At 39.0% G+C, this 18,430-nt stretch overlaps 1 protein-coding gene across 1 annotated transcript; it reads right to left on the reverse strand.

The window, feature by feature from the left end:
* Window positions 1–14,467: 14,467 nt before the first annotated feature.
* On the reverse strand, window positions 14,468–17,695 carry LOC135209154 (uncharacterized). The gene is made up of 2 exons (XM_064241815.1): window positions 16,440–17,695; window positions 14,468–15,266 (listed from the first exon to the last, which is right to left on the reverse strand). Exons 1-2 carry the CDS (start codon window positions 17,211–17,213, stop codon window positions 14,787–14,789), a joined length of 1,254 nt encoding a protein of 417 aa, XP_064097885.1. The 5' UTR covers window positions 17,214–17,695; the 3' UTR covers window positions 14,468–14,786.
* Window positions 17,696–18,430: the final 735 nt, after the last annotated feature.

Here is an 18,430-nt window from a genome sequence, read left to right on the forward strand (position 1 = left end):
TTCACTTCCCTTTCAACCAAACCCCATTTCACCTTCCTAATCCGACCCTCTCCCTTCCCTCACCTTGTTCCTCACACCCAACTCATTCCTCCTCCAATGTTCCAGCCAGCGCCAGCCGAGAGAGAGAGTGACAATTTCATAACCATCACAGTAGAAGGGATCCTCATTCTCTTCGAGAAGCTAACACGAAAACCTGCTGACAGAAAGTTGATATATCTTAGTTTTACCAGACCACTGAGAAGCTGATTAACAGCCCTCCTAGGGCTGACCCGAAGGATTAGATATTTTTACGTGGCTAGGAACCAATTAGTCACTTAGCAACGGGACCTGGAGCTTATTGTGGGATCCGAACCACATTATATCGAGAAGTTAATTTCTATCACCAGAAATAAATTCCTCTGATTCCGCGTTGGCCGAGCCGAAAATCGAACTTTGGACCACTGGTTTAGTAGCCGAGCGCGAAAACCAATCGTCCAACGAGACTCTACAGAAGAGCACTGCTGGCATGCATACAACCGCACCTCATCCAAAACTCTCGACTCAAAGCAGCTGCTGTTCACTTTGATTGACAGCTGCCTTGCAAAATTCGTAAATGACATCGGAAATTTGTTCACCTTCCACAGAGTAAGGGAAATCTTCGGAGTGACCTCCGTAGTCTTTCCTACCTTTCCTCAATTTGCAATTTTTCCATCTTTCCTTCCCGGTTTTCTGAGACTCAATCAGGACTTTCTTCGGCGTCAGTGACCTTCGATGTCAGGATGCCAGAAAACGTCCAATCATTCATTCATTCAGGACTTTCTGCTGTAAAACTGTTTCTCCTACTGATGGGTACCTACAGCAAGGTTTAATGGGCTTTGTAACCTCTATGTCATTTCCTTCCTTTATTTTCATATAACCACCATTTTATTCTCGTTTCAGATCACATCTACTGTTACGGGCTGCTCTAGGAGCAAGAGCTCGTGCTGGCATTATACTAGGTTAATCTTCAGCATCAAACAACCCAACTTATGCTTTGCTGTTCATATCTCACTGCAAAACTTTTACAAACCCAGGAGAAGAAATATTGTGAAGGCCAATTACTAGGGCTATAATACTTAGATATATAAATTGTTTTGTTATACACAAAATTTTGCAAGCATTTCCAACAACTAAAAGGAGAAAAACTAAGAAACTCTCTCTCTCTCTCTCTCTCTCTCTCTCTCTCTCTCTCTCTCTCTCTCTCTCTCTCTCTCTCTCAATATATATATTTTATATATATCATATATATATATATATATATATATATATATATTATATATATATATATATATATATATATATATATATATCATATATATATATATATATTATATATATATATATATATATATATATATATATATATATATATTATATATAATATATATATATATATATATATATATATCATACAGGAAACAAACTTCAAGAAATTAGAAAATACAAACTTGGAGAAATTAAACTTTAATCTTTTAATAATTGACTAGAACACATTTAATTGGTTAACCCTTGACCAGTGAGCTGAATAATATTAAAAAAAATGAAAATTTAGAGTTAATAGAAAATTGTCAAAATTTTCGGCCATTTCAATAATTCCCGAACAGCAACGACTTGGTGGCGGGAAATCTCGTGGATTCCTATTGGCTGGTGATGACATCACTAGCAGCAACCATGATTGGCTGATGCTTATGTTTACTATGTTTGATTTGACTCCTCCTAACATATTATTGCCATACAACAGTTTCCAATGGTCTTACAAACTTCATAGAACAAAGCCATAGTCTTTTCATTTATGCATTACATTAATTATTTAGGAAATCAAATTAAATGCTGTGAACAACAAAATATTTTGCAGAATTTTCTATGGAAATTTATTTGTTCATAACTGTAGATTCTCTTTCTCTCTGGTGGCGGGAAACTCCGTGGATTCCTATTGGCTGACAATGACATCACTGACAGCAACTGTGATTGGCTGCTTCTTATGTTTACTATATTTGACTCCGCCTAACATATCGTTGCCATACAAAAGTTTCCAATTCTCTTTCAAACTTCATTGAAACAAGCTATAGAGTTTTTATTTATGCATTACAGTAATTATTTATAAAATTGTAGGTAATGCTGTGAACAAGAAAATTATTTAAAGAATTTTTCATGAAAATTTAGTTGTTTGCGACTGTGGATTCTGATGCGTAAAACTAAACGTTCCTCGTTTCCATGGCAACCATCCAGCAATTTTCATTCATAAAATCACATTTAGCTCATAGTAAACATAAGCATCAGCCAATCAGGGTTGCTGCCAGTAATGTCATCGTCAGCCAATAAGGATCCAGAGATTTCCCTCCACCAAGTTGTAGGTCCAGAGGGTTCCTCTGCCTTATGCGTTGCTGTTTGGGAAATATTGACAATTTTCTCTGTTAACTCTGAATTTTCGTTTTTTTTTTTAATATTATTTATTTATCTGGTTTAGCCATATAAATGTCTTAGTTAATTATTAAAAGATTTAAAGTTTAATTATTTCAAAATTATACTTTATAATTTCTTGAAGTTTATCTGGTGATACACACACACACACCAGATATATATATATATATATATATATATATATATATATATATATATATATATATATATATATATAGATATATATATATATATATATCTTACAAGTGCTTAATGTTAATGAATCACATGTCTTGCTTGGAGACAAGCTGAGCTGTAAAGGCAGCTTACTTGAGCGAAGGAATTTGAGTACGCAAGCAGTTTAACCGAGAGGCTGTTCGCCCTGTCATTAAGCATGTACATTCGTTTGTACGGATATTACAGGCCTAATAGTCCAAGGCACTGGCGAAAGCCAAATTCTTTTTGGTGAGCACAAAGAGGTCAGGTGGTACCTGCCGAGTGTCGGGAGAGAAAGCCCCATCGTAAGTAAAGCTATGATACATTTTGTAAGACTTAGAAAACCGTTTGCCTTTGAAAAAAGAGAGAAGTGTGAAATACTTTCTTTACTTAGATACTTTGAAAAGAGTGATGTGTGAAGTGTATCTTTTATCCATTATTATCTTTATTACAGATGGGTCCTATTCCATGGCTAATTTAGAGACAGGATTCTCTAACCTGACTAATATAATGAACTTATTGACATTTTGGGTCTGGGAGTGAATTCTTTATGGGCAGATTTGGGTTTTCTGTCATTATGACTTGTTAATCATTTTGTTCTATTTTATATTCAACTGCTTTGGGTAATAAATAGTATATTTTTATACTTACGAGATCTTAATGCATAACGACATGGTTGTAGACAGAGGGCACCATTGATGACAGGTATGGGTTTCTAATTTGTGTAGTTTAAGGAAAAGGGGGGGGTAAGAGTGGTGGCAGGCGGTTTAAGGGGCTTTTTATATATTTTATAAGCTGTAGGTACATTAATGGAGAGACTGGTGACCAGTTAGACATAGATGTTTTTTTCGGTAGGAAAAGGGGTTATAATCATGTCATAGGCAACTCGAGGCTCTTTTTGCTGATTCAATGGGTTGGACAAGGAGAAGCAGTTCGTCTCTTGGGCTAAGTCAGTATCAGCCATCTTTGGATTCTTGAATAACAGTGTTTTAAAATGTGAAGGGGAAAATTTTAATTTTCGATGTATTAAAGTGTTTCGTAAGTTCACGCATATTTGCGGTGTGCATACAAATTCGGTTTCCAGTCATATGAAGATGAGAGTGTATTGTCAAGTTTTCTTTCTTATTTTCTTTTTTTCGTGTTTTATATATTTTTTTCTTTTTTGTTGTTGTTTATGTTCCTATTGTTTGTTTGTGGCGAATTTACTCGAGAGGAGTTTTTGTTGCGAGTCACGCCCTGAGAGAGAGAGAGAGAGAGAGAGAGAGAGAGAGAGAGAGGGAGAGAGATAGGCGAGAGCTCGGGTGGGAGACGGTTGGTTGCCGGGGCGGATTGCTTGGTAAATGTTTTGCATTTTTTTTCCTTTTCTATCCCCTCCCTATTTTTTTTTCTGTTATTGTTGCTTTCATGGGATTGTTAAAAATGTACTGGGCTTGGGGCGTGTTTGTCTTTTGTTATCCATTATTGGGGAAAATTTGTGTTAATTTTTCTTGATTGGGTTTGGTGTATATAAATACATTGATGTTATTAAGATCGAGGAAGCTTATAGAACAAAATAGCTTTCGGAAACAGAGAAAAATGGCGGATACTAAGAATACCACAATGCTACTACATCATGTAACAAACGTGAGTGCAGGCGTGAGTCCATTCAGAGGGATTGTAGATGGCGTCTTATCACAGCCATCTACAATTTATGCGAATGCCTTTTGGTTTATCGGGCAGTCCGATGACCTTTACTAGGTTGGTGAACACAGTTTTGCACGGGTTATTGGGCAAAAATGTTTTTGTGTATATGGATGACATCCTGGTCGCACAACGGACACGATCGCACAACACCTGGAAGTGCTTACAGAAGTACTTAGGAGGCTTAGATTAGCGGGGTTGAAAATTAAGCTAGCCAAGTGCTCGTTCTTGAAAAAGCAGATCACATATCTAGGCCACGTCATATCTAAGGAAGGGCTTTGAGTAAATGACGATAAAGTCAAAGCAATAGCGAATTTTTGCACCCCCAGATCAAAGAAAGAGATTAAGCCATTCCTGAGTATCGCTGGTTTCTTTAGGAGTTTTGTGCAAGGGTTCTGTAATATAGCAGCTCCCCTAACTGATGTGTTGCGAGAAGACGTTCAATTTCAATGGAAGGAACCCCAGGCGGAGAGTTTTCAAAAGCTCAAGGACGCGCTAATGAATCCCCCTGTTTTGAAGTTTCCAGATTTTAGTGAACCTTTTAAATTAGTGACTGATGCAAGCCAGGAAGGTATAGGTGCTTGCCTTATGCATAAGTTTGATGGGAAATTTCATCCTATAGCTTTTTATAGCAGGAAGTTCAGGACAAAAGGCAGCAACGAGAAGTCCATGGCCACCATAGATAAAGAAGCCTTTGCAATAGTGTCGAGCTTAGTTCATTTTAAAATGTTACTGATGGGGAATAAAGTAGTTCTTACAGACCACAAACCATTACTAGATCTTTTTAATAAACCTGATTGGTCGCCAAAAAGAGCTCGATGGTTTTTAACTATCAGAGATTTTGATGCAAAGCTCAAATATATAAAGGGCAAATTTAACATTGTTGCTGATGCTCTCAGCAGGAGTTTTCACGACACGGAAGGTTTCCAAGTCGCGCAAGTCACTAGTGAGGCCATACAATGGGATATACCTCTTATAGAGCAAAGGCAAGATGAAGATGAGATTTTAGCAGATGCAAAAGCGTTTCTAAGAGGGGAATTAGTCAGGAAACGTTATAAGTTGCCTTTTTCAGGTTTGGAGTTAGAAGGTAATCTATTGGTGTGATGGTAATTGCTTCATAGCAAAGAAAGTTAAAGGAAAGGAGAATGCATTTTCGAGAAGTTCGGCAGTAAGGAGGCTTTCGCGCCAGTGTTGGTGGTGCTTGTTATCATGACGGTTCTAGAATCGTCAGGCGTGTTGTGAAGTGCAAAAACGCGCCAATGTTACGTGAGAAACACCGCGATTTTCTGATGCAATACCTCGTCTAGATTCATCTAAGAAGTTCTAGAAATCCCTGGAGTCGGTGACGTTCGCCGCAGGCTCCGCCCCCAGAGTGCCGTATAAATACGACGGAGGAAGTAGCAGCGGGAGGAGGAGATATAGAGAGTGATCGTAGAAGAGAGAGAGAGATCGTAAAAGAGAGAGATCACCAGTTAGTCACAGAGCCACAGATCAGATTATCAGTGAGAGATCAGCAGCAGCAGAGGTCTTCCGTGAGATACGAGAAAAAAGGAACCGACGAAGTATCAATCAAAAGAAGAGTTGTTCGGGAGTTGGTTGGATATTGGTCTAGTCGTCTTCGGGAGTGGACAGCTGTGTTGTCTCTACGTTGAGCAGACTTCGGAGAAGAAAAGGGGAGAGTTCCTGCCTTACGAATAGACTAGTTTCTGCAATACGGAGTCAAGAGGACGTCCTCAATCACCGATCTACTTTTATGAAGCCACCTCTTCGAAGTGCCAAACTGATTAGCAAGTATTCAAATTACTTCACTGTTTCCCCCCAGTTCATGCAGTGTAAGATTCTGTCTTTTTATGTAAATAGGAGATACCATTCTGCATTTACCTTTGTTAGTAAGCTTGTAAATAAACCTTTGTTGTGTTAGCGTTTCTTTCTATATTCGTATCCCCAGTTTCAACTGTTTGTGTTGATATATATATATATATTTTTTTTTTATTTCATATCGAACCTGAAGCGGACCTCTCTCAGAGGCCGTAACATTGTCTCTGAGATCTCAGAGTCTGTAACATTTGTGGCGACCTTGTCTAGGCTATCAACACTTTAACGGTTTGAAACAGGGAAAATATAGAAAGAATCAGAATGAGTGAGATGGTGAAAGAGTTTATTGAGTCAGGTAAGCTACTAGATCTGGAGGGGAATGATCTCCGTGAGTAAGTTGAAAGGAAAGAAAGGGAAAAGTATGAGAGAGATGAAAGAGTGGCTGAGAGAGAGGAGAGAGCAGCTGAGAGAGAGGAAAGAGCAGCTGAGAGAGAGGAGAGAGCAGCTGAGAGAGAGGAAAGAGCAGCTGAGAGAGAAATGCAGCAAGAGAAAGAGAGAGAAGCGATGAAAATGCAGCAAGAGAGAGAGAGATGTTGGTAATGCAGCAGGAAGAGAGAGAGAAAGAACGTATGCATGAGTTGGAAATTGCTCGGTTAAGGGAAAGTACTTGTAACAGTCGGTCAGGCGAGAACGGATACGTTAGGTATTAGTGCAGTGTTGAAATTAGTACCAAAGTTCGATGAGGAAGATGTTACGACATATTTCATGTGTTTTGAGAAGTTAATGGAACGAGTAGGTTCTCCTAAAGAAATGTGGACTTTATATTTACAGTCAGTTTTGAGTGGTAGGGTACTTACTGTGTATAGTTGCATGTCTAAGGAGGAATGTGATAATTATGATATTGTGAAAGAAACTGTTCTTAGCGTGTATAGGCTAGTACCGGAGGCATACCGTAAGAAATTTAGAAATTTGAGAAAGGATGAAAATACTACGTATGTAGAATATGGTAAGAGGTTAGAAAGGCTGTTTTTTGATTGGTTAACTTCTGCTAAGGTTGAGGATTTTGATAGTTTGAAGAACTTAGTGTTGTTAGAAAACTTCAAAGATAACGTGTCCCCTGAGATTAAACTTTATATAGAGGATAGGCGAGAAGTGTCTTTTGCAGGAGCAACTAGGCTAGCTGACGAATATAGTCTAACTCATAATTTGAGTGTTAGTAAGAAACGAAATGATCCTTCGTCTGGTAGAGTACAAAGCAGTAAAGGTTTCAGTCCTAGTAATAGCAATGCAAGTAAAAGTGACTATTCCTGTTATACATGCGGAAAACCTGGTCATACGTCTAAGGTTTGTAAGAGTAGAATGGCATATAGTGGCTCAGAATGAACTTGTTTCCGATGTAATGGGAAAGGGCATTTAGCGAGAAATTGTGCAGCAGAAAGGAAGGACGGTAAGAAACCAGTATCGCTAGTTAACCTTTCATCAAATAGGGATGATATGATGAGAGAAACTAGGAAAATTTTTGGTGAATTTCTGTCGGAAGGCGTAGTTTCCTCTCTTGGAGGAGTAGATTCGAGAGAAGTAGTCTTGCTTCGAGACACAGGGGCTGCTGTCTCACTGATTCGAAGAGAGTGTGTGCTGAACAGGGCAGAAATCAATATGGAAGAGAAAGTTATGTTAGGTGGATTTCCTAACACTTGTGTTCTTTGTCCTTTGTTGAAGTTGAATTTGAAAAGTCAGGTAGTGTCAGGAGAAGTAAAACTTGCAGTTGTGGACAGTTTGCCCATCGAAGGCGTTGACATTATTGTCGGTAATGACTTAGCTTTATCCAAGAATGTGAATCCTGTTGTGAGGAATATTCCAGTGCCTGAAATGGTAGTAACTAGGTCGGGTTTAGATACAGACGTAGACTACGGTCAGAGTAAGTTAGTGGATTCGAACGAGTGTAAGTTCGTGGATTCGAACGAGTGTGAGTTCGTGGATTCGAACGTGAGTGAGTTCGTGGATTCGAACGAGTGTGATAGAGGTAGCGAGGTTGATCTTAGCATGAGCGTGGCTGAGAGACCGGACTCTATCGATGTGGACAGTGATAGCCAAGGGGAAGGCGTAGCTGTCGAGAGTAACGTAGTAAATGTACCTGTATCTAGTACTAGTTACAGTGATGAATTAGGCTCTAACGTTTTGGATAAGGATGAGCTAGTCAAGTTGCAGAAAGAGGATGAGACACTAACCCGAATTTTTTAATGTAAGCTGGATGATGATCTCGATGTGTGTAAAGAAACTTTTTGTTTAAAGGACGAAGTCTTGTGTCGTTATGTTCGACCGAAGTCAGGTAGTAAAGAGGAAGTCACAGAACAATTAGTAGTTCCTAGGAAGCTACGGGAACTAGTCTTGAAGTTAGCACATGATGAGCAAGAACATTTGGGAGTAAATAAAACTTTCAGGTCTATTAGTAGGACGTACTTTTGGCCTAAGGTGAAAAATGATGTATGTTTTAAGAGATATGTTTTAAGCTGTTTTGAATATCAAATTACCGGGAAACCGAATCAATTAATTACCAGAGTTCAGTTGTGTAAAATTCCTTCAGTAGACTTATCTTTTGAAAATGTAATTATAAATATGTTTGGAATTTTGCCTAGAAGTAAGTGTAGAGATGATTGCATAACTAATCTGGAGTATTATAAAAACAATTTAAGAGATGTTTGGGAACTAGCGGAGGAGAACGGAAGCGCTTGGCACTCAGCGAAAGAAAACCAGAACGAAAGTCAAGGGGAAACTGAAGGAAAACCTTATCTTAGAGCACAAGAGAGAAGTTTGTGTGTAAGAGATAAAGTTTTAGTACTAGTCTCGAGAGAAAGTCTATTTTTACCTTATAAGTATGAAGGTCTTTATTCAGTGTTAGAGAAGAGGGGAAATAAACATTATAGAATTAATGTGGGTGTCGTGAATTTCGAACTGATCATTCGAAATCCCCGCCATTTAAATTCACAAGTGTTGCGTTAAATTGGGGTAAGACTGAGGGATCTTGCGGGCGATTCATTGAGCAGAAAGCTGTCCAATACACGACAGTTAAGACGTAATTCTTAAATGCCTGGCGGGGAAGGAGCGCGTCTTATAGTAATGAAGACGCTATGAATTTTCATTAATAAATATGATTTGCTATTCCCTAGTACGAGCTAAATTGTCTATGTAGAGATTTGGAGCCAAGGACTCCGTAGCCATTCAAGAATTTGCAGATTACGGCCTTCAGCCAGAACTTTTGAGTCAATTCATTGATCCCAGATGATAATTTAACTGTCATTTTTCCCATTCATAAGTAAAGTAGATTAATTGATCTCCGTAATGTCTAAATAAGCGATGATTCCCGCCTGAATTACAAGGATTCTGTAGTTTATGCGGGAAAGCGTAAGTTTCTTTTGAAGAAGGGCGAAGCGACGCCTCATTCCTGCCCAAGTCCTGAAAGTTGTAAGTACCGTTATATTTGTGTGTCTCTCGGTTCTCCGGCTCCCAGCTATTGCCATGCCAGGTCGAATTCCGTCGTAACTGTAAGTTATCTTTATCCATGTATAGATGTGTCATCCCTGCGATGAGGGACTCGATTTATGCAGCAAACGAAAGCTGCAAGTGTAAGAATGTCATTTGTTTGTGATTTTGAGTAAATGGGTCTCGTATTGTTCAGATTTTTCGTCCAGTCGTGGACTTTGTGCTTTGCAAGCACATGATGTCAAAGACCCTAAGGGCTACCACGTAACAAAGCCATGAGAGCTTTCAGGTTCCTTGAATTAAATTAGTGAGAGTAATAAGAAACTGCGTGTGTCGTGGAATTTTGCTGGTAACGTAAATTTCAGTGTTGGTTCTTAATGCACATTGGCTTAGCCGCCCGTGATGCTCTTTCATTCATGTTCAGTGTATTGTTAATGTGTTTAAATGTTTATTTTTTGTAATAAAACTGTATTTTGTTGACCAAATTTTATTGAATCCCACCCAGATAGTTTTAGAGAGTGCGCCTCCTCAAGGCCTTGTCATCGGCCCATAACATCCGGGCACGAATCCTAACAAAAATAATAAAAGTCGAAGAGTAGAGCAAAGGCAATAAATGTAAATTTGCTTCAGAATTATAAACAACGCCCCGTGCCGTGGCCTCCGCCCATGTAACAGTGTTACCGATTGAAATTAGTTTTGAGAAAAACACAAGAGGTGTTTTAGTATTTATAAGTTTTAATCAGAGTTCAGAAAACGGAAAAAGTAAGAGAGAAGGATAATGTTATAGTTAGTAGCCTCTAGAGTTTTCAGAATGAGTAGCCTAATAGCCGTTTTCTGTTTTGGCACGAGTGGTTGAGTGAATGAAGAAGTATTAAAGCTTTATGCAGAATTGTTTCCCTGCTGTTTAATTCTTGCTCTTCTTTAGAAAAAAATAAAATCAGTTGATTTCATTTTTTTTCTCTTTTGGGGGAGCGTGTGATGGTAATTGCTTCATAGCAAAGAAAGTTGAAGGAAAGGAGAACGCATTTTCGAGAAGTTGGGCAGTAAGGAGGCTTCCGCGCCAGTGTTGGAGGTGCCTGTTATCATGATGGTTCTAGAATCGTCGGGCGTGTTGTGGAGCGCATAAACGCACCAATGTTACGTGAGAAACGCCGCGATTTTCTGATGCAATACCTCGTCTAGATTCATCTAAGAAGTTCTAGAAATCCCTGGAGTCGGTGACGTTCGCCGTAGGCTCCGCCCCCAGAGTGCCGTATAAATACGACGGAGGAAGTAGCAGCGGGAGGAGGAGATATAGAGAGTGATCGTAGAAGAGAGAGGGAGATCGTAAAAGAGAGAGATCACCAGTTAGTCACAGAGCCACAGATCAGATTATCAGTGAGAGATCAGCAGCAGCAGAGGTCTTCCGTGAGATATGAGAAAAAAGGAACCGACGAAGTATCAAATATCAATCAAAAGAAGAGTTGTTCGAGAGTTGGTTGGATATTGGTCTAGTCGTCTTCGGGAGTGGACGGCCGTGTTGTCTCTACGTTGAGCAGACTTCGGAGAAGAAAAGGGGAGAGTTCCTGCCTTACGAATAGACTAGTTTCTGCAATACGGAGTCAAGAGGACGTCCTCAATCACCGATCTACTTTTATGAAGCCACCTCTTCGAAGTGCCAAACTGATTAGCAAGTATTCGAATTACTTCACTGTTTCCCCCCAGTTCATGCAGTGTAAGATTCTGTCTTTTTATGTAAAGAGGAGATACCATTCTGCATTTACCTTTGTTTGTAAGCTTGTAAATAAACCTTTGTTGTGTTAGCGTTTCTTTCTATATTCGTATCCCCAGTTTCAACTGTTTGTGTTGATATATATATATATATATATATATATATATATATATATATATATATATATATATATATATATATATATATATATATATATATATATTTTATTTTTTATTCTTTCTTATTTTATATTGAACCTGAAGCGGACCTCTCTCAGAGGCCGTAACATTGTCTCTGAGATCTCAGAGTCCGTAACAATTGGTTAGGAAAATTAAATATAAGTTGAGAACCAGTGAATGTAAAGGAGATACGACACAGATCGTAGTTCCGAAGGATCTAATTCCAGTGGCTTTGGATATAGTTCATTGCAGGTTCAGTAGTCCACACTTGGGAATAGAAAAAACGTATGATGAGGTTCGTGCTAAATACATTTGGAAAAAATGGGGAAGATATGGAAAATTTCGTAAGGAATTGTACGGTATGCAACGCTTGTAAGCCTGCAAGGACAACTTCATGCAAATTAGGATCGTATCCTATGCTGAGTAGACCTTTTCAGAGAATACATATGGATATCTTGGGGAATTTTTGTGAGTCTAGATATGCGAACAAGTACTTGTTAGTGATAATAGATGAACTTACAAGGATAGTAGAAATTTTCCCACTTAAGCATAAAACGGCCGAAGAAGTAGCCATAGCGTTTTTCAATGGTATCATTTGCAGATATGGCTCACCCGAAGTTCTATTAACCGACAATGGAAGGGAATTTGTGAACAAAACCTTGGAATGTTTAGCTGAAGTCATGGGGATACAGAAAGTAACAATTATTCCATACAGACCTGAGGCTAATGGGTTGTGCGAACGAGCAAACAGGAAAGTGCTCGAGGCTCTCAGGAAAACTGTAGGTGGTAATGATAAGAATTGGGACAGATATGTTAATGTTGTTAGACATAGTATTAACACTATGGTTAGTGATTCAATTAAAATGTCCCCATTTGAAGCTTTGTTTGGTTGTCCAACACGAGGCACATTTGATTTGCTAACTATGCCTCATCATGGGGAGGATACGGTCAAGGCGTTGGTATCCACAGCGAGAGAGACATGCTTGTCTCAGCCGTAATCTCGAATCCACAACCAGAGATATGGTACAGAAGAGTAATAGTAAATCATCTGATCCCAAGATCAATGTCGGAGACAAGGTATTTTTAAAACTTAACGTGAGAAATGAATTAAATTACAAATTAGGCCCGAAGTTTGAAGGTCCTTTTAAAGTCATTGAAGAGAAAATTGGAAACAGATTTGTAGTCTTAGAGGAAAAAACAGGTCGGTCGAGGTTAACACATATCTCGAAATTGAAAAGAATTGGTTGCGGTGATAAATATACTGTCACGCAGTTGCATTTTTTTTTCCTTTTTTTTTCTTGCTGTCTGTTTTTGCGATTTGGTGGCAGAATGCTTTCACGGTTTTTTTTTCTCTCTTTTATTTCCTTCTACTGTTTTTTTTCTTATTATGCGCAAATCTGTGGCGTTTTGGCGTAAGATTTCGGGGTTAATATTTTGCGTGGGAAGTGGTTGAAATATGGCAAATTTTTGTTTTAGCCGAGAAACGTGATGATAAACATGTGATTATTCCTGTGTGTATGATATTTGGGGCTGAATTTTTGGGGTTTCACGAGCCGAATAGATGACATTGGGGTTTATATAATTCGGGTAATGTCGTGGGGACTTATGATTTAAGGACAAGTTTTTTGGAGGGTGGATGATTTTTTTGTTTTGCGTGGGGTTATTAATCAAGTAGAGGAAATATTTATATCACTGGAGTGGTGTTATTATTAAGATGGTGATTTATAATATATATATATATATATAGATATATATATATATATATATATTATATTATATATAAGGAGATGGTATTAATCCTTGGGGGTGACTTTCCTTTTTTTTTGGTGGTATATAATTATGGAATTGTGAGTTTATTGTAGTTTTTTTTTTATCCCGAATAGGTGATAACTTTTTATATAATTGGGCAGTATCATTTGGGAGAATTATGTCTTCGAGACAAACTTGGATTACCTTGGTCATATCTTGGAGATAGTTCTGTGGAATGTGCTGATGTGGTTTCAGTATAGAACATTTTTTAAGAATCATGAGTTTCTGAAGTTGCGAGTCTGACTATGCTGCAGTTCGAAGCACCTGAGGTGTTCACAGGTGGATTTTTTGCTAATGTTGCTGTAATTAATCCGGTTGCGGATTTTTCCCTTTGGAATTGATTACTCGGGGATTTGCACTATTCTTGTAGATGTTGATTATAGCATTCCATGGGAATGTATCGTGTAAGGGGATTCTTTTCTGGTCGATAGGATTGCTGCGGTAGCAGATTCTGTAACGGTACACATTCCGTTTTGGGAAAAATATTGAATTATATATGTTTCTTTTTCTCATACGTGCGCTGTGTAATGGGGGAAAGTTCACTTAAGGTAGGCTCCACTTTGGGGGGTGCCGATCGTAAAAAATATTTGCCAAAAATACACTAATCAAGACAGGCTAATGAAATTTTCAGGCATTATTAGCACTATAATAATGCATATTCCCTGTGAGTTTTATCATCCTACAGGGAAAATTAATGATTTTATGAAAAAAAATGTGAAAAAACTGAAATTTCGTTTTTCATTATTTATTTGTTTAACTGGTCAAGGGTTAGCTATATAATGTTTTTTAGTTAAGTATTAAAAGATTTAAATTCTAATTTTTTTAAAGTTAATATTTTCTAATTTCCTGAGGTTCAATTTTTCGAACCTGAATTTTTTTTTTTCAAGCAGTTTTTCTGGAGGTACGATAAGAAATGGTGAACATACATGGCTTCGGTTGGTTATTTTTGATAAAAATCTAAATTTCTGAAGCACAAGGAATCTGAATTTCATCTTTCAGCAATTTTCCTCTATGTATTCATAAATTTTTCTTTCTGGGAACGAATCAGAGAGAGAGAGAGAGATTTTATACATAATAATGTATGCTCCAGTTTCACAGGGCGAAAACTGACTGGGGGTTTCAGTGTATTCTATAAAAGGGAATAATGAAAGAAACGAAATCATTCATATTTCACCAGTTAACCTTAAATTTGTACTTTATTTTGATTGTGCTATAAAAGCCATATCCGTGTTTGAAGCAGCATATTGATTGAGAGCATTTGAAACTGAATATCCCTGTAAGAATGAAAGCCAGTTCAGCGTTAGAGTCAGGGACAAGTGCGGATATACAAGGCCACACATTTACATTGGGTACTTACATAAATGAGCTTCAAGGCAAATATAAAACAACTAATTACATATCTACAAGCGAGCAACACATTCGAAGCTCTTATTCGAGATTCTACAATCGACGAACTCGATGCTGTTCCTCCAATCTGGCTACGAACTCGGCCTCAAGTTCTCGTAGACGTGGTCGTCATCTGTATCAGTACCGGTGGCCACTACGTGCCAAGAGTGCACGCGGTTCTTCTGACCGTCCCCAGCTGCACTTTTGTCTCGGGCGTCTGAACCACCACCTCCTCCTCCGTCGCGTCCCAGAGGCATCGAGTAATCCCGAGGATAGAGAGTCTCGTAGTGATTCTCACCCGAGGGACTTTCGTCTCTCAGGCAGCTCCACTGGAGAGACAGCCTCTTGCTGTGTCGCTGCTTCTTGATGCAGAGAGGGAGGTCGTAGTGGTCGTAGCGATCTCTGTGGGTGCCCGGGAATTCGGCGTTCCTCTTCATGGGCGCCATCTCGATGACGTAGTAGTCGTTTTTGCCGCACGATTTCCCGTCGTTCTTGCTGGCGCGACCCTCTCTCAGCGCCTCGACCTTCTGTTGGATTTTGGCCAGCATTTCCTCGTCGAATTCTTCGTAGACCTGTTGGGGATTCAGTGGCTATTAGAAAAATTTTTTTTGAGAAACAATACCGATTCCTTGAATCTGAATTCAAAGACTTTACGAAAACCCCGTGACTTCAGTCATTCATTTGCGTAACTTTGAATATCATTACCTTTAACTCGTAAAGAGTCAATATGATTCAATCCAATGTTTAATTAAGGTATAAATATGAAAATTTCGTAATTTTTCAGTGCAATAAGAAGTCTCCCATTCACATTAATTCCATTAGGAATGCGTCATTCACTTTTAAATCATTCCCTAAAGTAGAATGTGTTTTCGGAGGGACATTCACCGAGAATTGGCGAATCCACAAGTACGTTAGACTTAACGATTAAGTCAAAACTGTTTACTATGATGTTTGGAACTAAACGCTTGGAAGGCATTCCTGGATAAGAAAAAAGCTAAGCTGTCTACTACAATATACAAAGGTTAAACATATGAAATGTATAGTTCATTATTGCCATTCTAGAAAAAAGAAACACAAGGGCGAAGGGAACAGGAACGAATGAAGACAGACCAACAAACGGGAATATCTCTGGATACGTCGACAAAAATGTCACAGAAACTAAGGGGATGATACATGCATTTAAAAATGGAATCGAAGAATCTATAACTTTGAAAACTTCGTCACTGATATTGTTTGAAAGACTGTTCGTTCGTCAATAAAATAATATTAATAATAATAATAATAAAAAACCGAAAGACTTGATTGGAAAGATAAAATTATATTCGACAAAATAATTTTAAAATATGATATAAAAAAATCTACGTTTGATACTCGACAAAACGATCTGATTATATGTTGGGCAAACTTATTATTTCGATATTCGAAACTTGATTTAAAAAATACTGCAGTTTTATTTGATAAACTCTTTGAAACTATGATAAAAACTACGGTTGACATTCGATAAATCGTCAGAAAATAGTCCAAAACAAGACAAACTCGGATTCACAAGATTGAACGTATTACAAAAAGTTACTATTCTAAGAAGTCCTTTTGTGTCTGTGTGTGTATGAGAGAGAGAGAGAGAGAGAGAGAGAGAAGAGAGAGAGAGAGAGAGAGAGAGAGAGAGAGAGAGATAGAGAGAGAGAGAGAGATGAGTTCACAGGAGCTAGACCTATAAGCAGAACGTCTTCTTAAGCAAAACTCACGAGAGAATTAGCAGCGGAAGAAGTTTCCTGCTGTCCCTGACGGTGATTCCTGAACCTGGAGACGATACAGCCGAGGGCGACCAGCATGAGGGCCAAAGACACCAGGCATCCTGCCAAGAGCCACACCCAAGAGGAGGACGAAGCAGCAGCTGCGTGAGGGGAAGAATCCGAGGTGGGAAAATACTCGTCGGGGGAGCAGTTGAAGATCAAGTCAAGACTTCCTTCGGCGGACAAGAGGAACCCTTCGAAGGTGTGCGTGAGCCACCAATACTTCGTGGCGACCTCCTGCGTGTTTGCTCCCACCGTGACCCTGAGGGCGTGGTAGTTGGGGCCCGTGCGGGCGTAGCGGTAATACTGAACGTCCACCTTCACCCAGTTCCCGCCCACGTCTTCCAGGTCGGACCTGTGGATCTCGACCGTCTCCTGCGTATCGAAGACGTCGGTGACGTCCAGGACGTTCTGCAGGCGTAGCCTGAAGGTAAGTCTGACGAAGTCCTCCCTCGGGTGGACGAAGAACGTGTAATCTTTGCCCTTGATCTCCCTGATCCTTGTATTCTGGCGGCTTATCCCTTTGACCGAGAGGTGTTCGCAACCCAAGAGGTTTTCCGAGGTGTCCGACCTCAGAGTCGTTTCTGGTAGCTGGAGATCGTCGTAGCCTTCTGTGTGGTCACCTGAAGGGTTGTTCTCAACAGGTGTTTTCGTCGTGATGCCGTATGTCCTCGACACCTGACAGGCGAAGAGAACAAAGACAACCCAGAGATGTCCGAGCTCCATAGTACTAAATAGCGTTTGGTGGAAAATCACTCAATTTTTGTCAGAGATTCTCTGTTACCTTTCCACTGCTGACGGAACTAACGTCAAAGTCGTCTCATAATCAAATGATATCGTATTATCTAGTAAACTTATAAAACACAGTCATTATCGACAACACAATTTCTTGTCATTAGACCCACAGTCACTTTTTTTTTCTTATTGACGCTGGTAGCAGGTTGGGGCAGCCACCTCACCCAGGCGCTTCGAGAACGAAACTGTCTGGCCGACCTAATTGTTTACGCTAGTCTCCTTCGGCCGCCGAGGCCCTAAAGGAAGTCTGAGTCACGCCGAAATCCGAGAAACCGAGGCCATTCACTCGACTTCTTGGTCTTGGGCAAACTCAGTCGGTTCTGACTCAAGATTCGAGAGTTCTCGAGAAAACATCTTAGGTGCGTTTGACGCAACTGCCCCTTTGCTAGTTTAGCCAAAAGCGAGGAAGGAATCATGACAACCTCCTACAACCAGACTAGTTGATGTACTTCTTTGCAGTCCACAAGGAGATCTTCTCTACATAGGGGAGTAGTGTTGTCTGTGTACTTTCCGCGGTGCACTGTAAGCATAACTTAAGGTCCTTTACCTAGTCCCTTCGACCCATAGCTGCAACCCCTTTCATTCATTTTAATGTACTTCTATTCATATCCTTTATCTTCTGTCTTACTGTCCACCCTCTCATATCAATATTTTCTTAATTATGCATTTAAAAAAGGATACAAGCGACTGTTACTCTGAAAGATCCCCAGAATTGACCACGACAAAAAAAACGGTTTGAAAAATCTGAGCCAAAGTGTTGGTACTATTATTACTATTATTATTATTATTACACGAGTAAATCAACTATGGCATCTTTCATTATGATATATCAAATTAATTTGTTGTATAGACTTGTTTCCCGTTTCATGATAGTTGAATGATATGTTCATTGTCCGTAGAGTTATTATCGTTTCACAAAAATCCGGATATAGATACGTGACATTCTCTTTATAATTATTATAATTTCATTCAAATTCTCCGGATAAATTCATGAGGAGCAAGACAAAAGGCTCTTGCCTTGCAAATAAAGTCTTCAAGAATAAAAAATAATGAAAAAATAAATTACCTTTTTACAAAAAAGAAGAAAAAAAAGTGAAAATTATAAACATAAAGATATAGAAGAATCAAGTCTGACATACGTACACAAA

This window comes from Macrobrachium nipponense, chromosome 37 (assembly GCF_015104395.2).
Source record: "Macrobrachium nipponense isolate FS-2020 chromosome 37, ASM1510439v2, whole genome shotgun sequence".
Lineage (NCBI taxonomy): Eukaryota > Metazoa > Arthropoda > Malacostraca > Decapoda > Palaemonidae > Macrobrachium > Macrobrachium nipponense.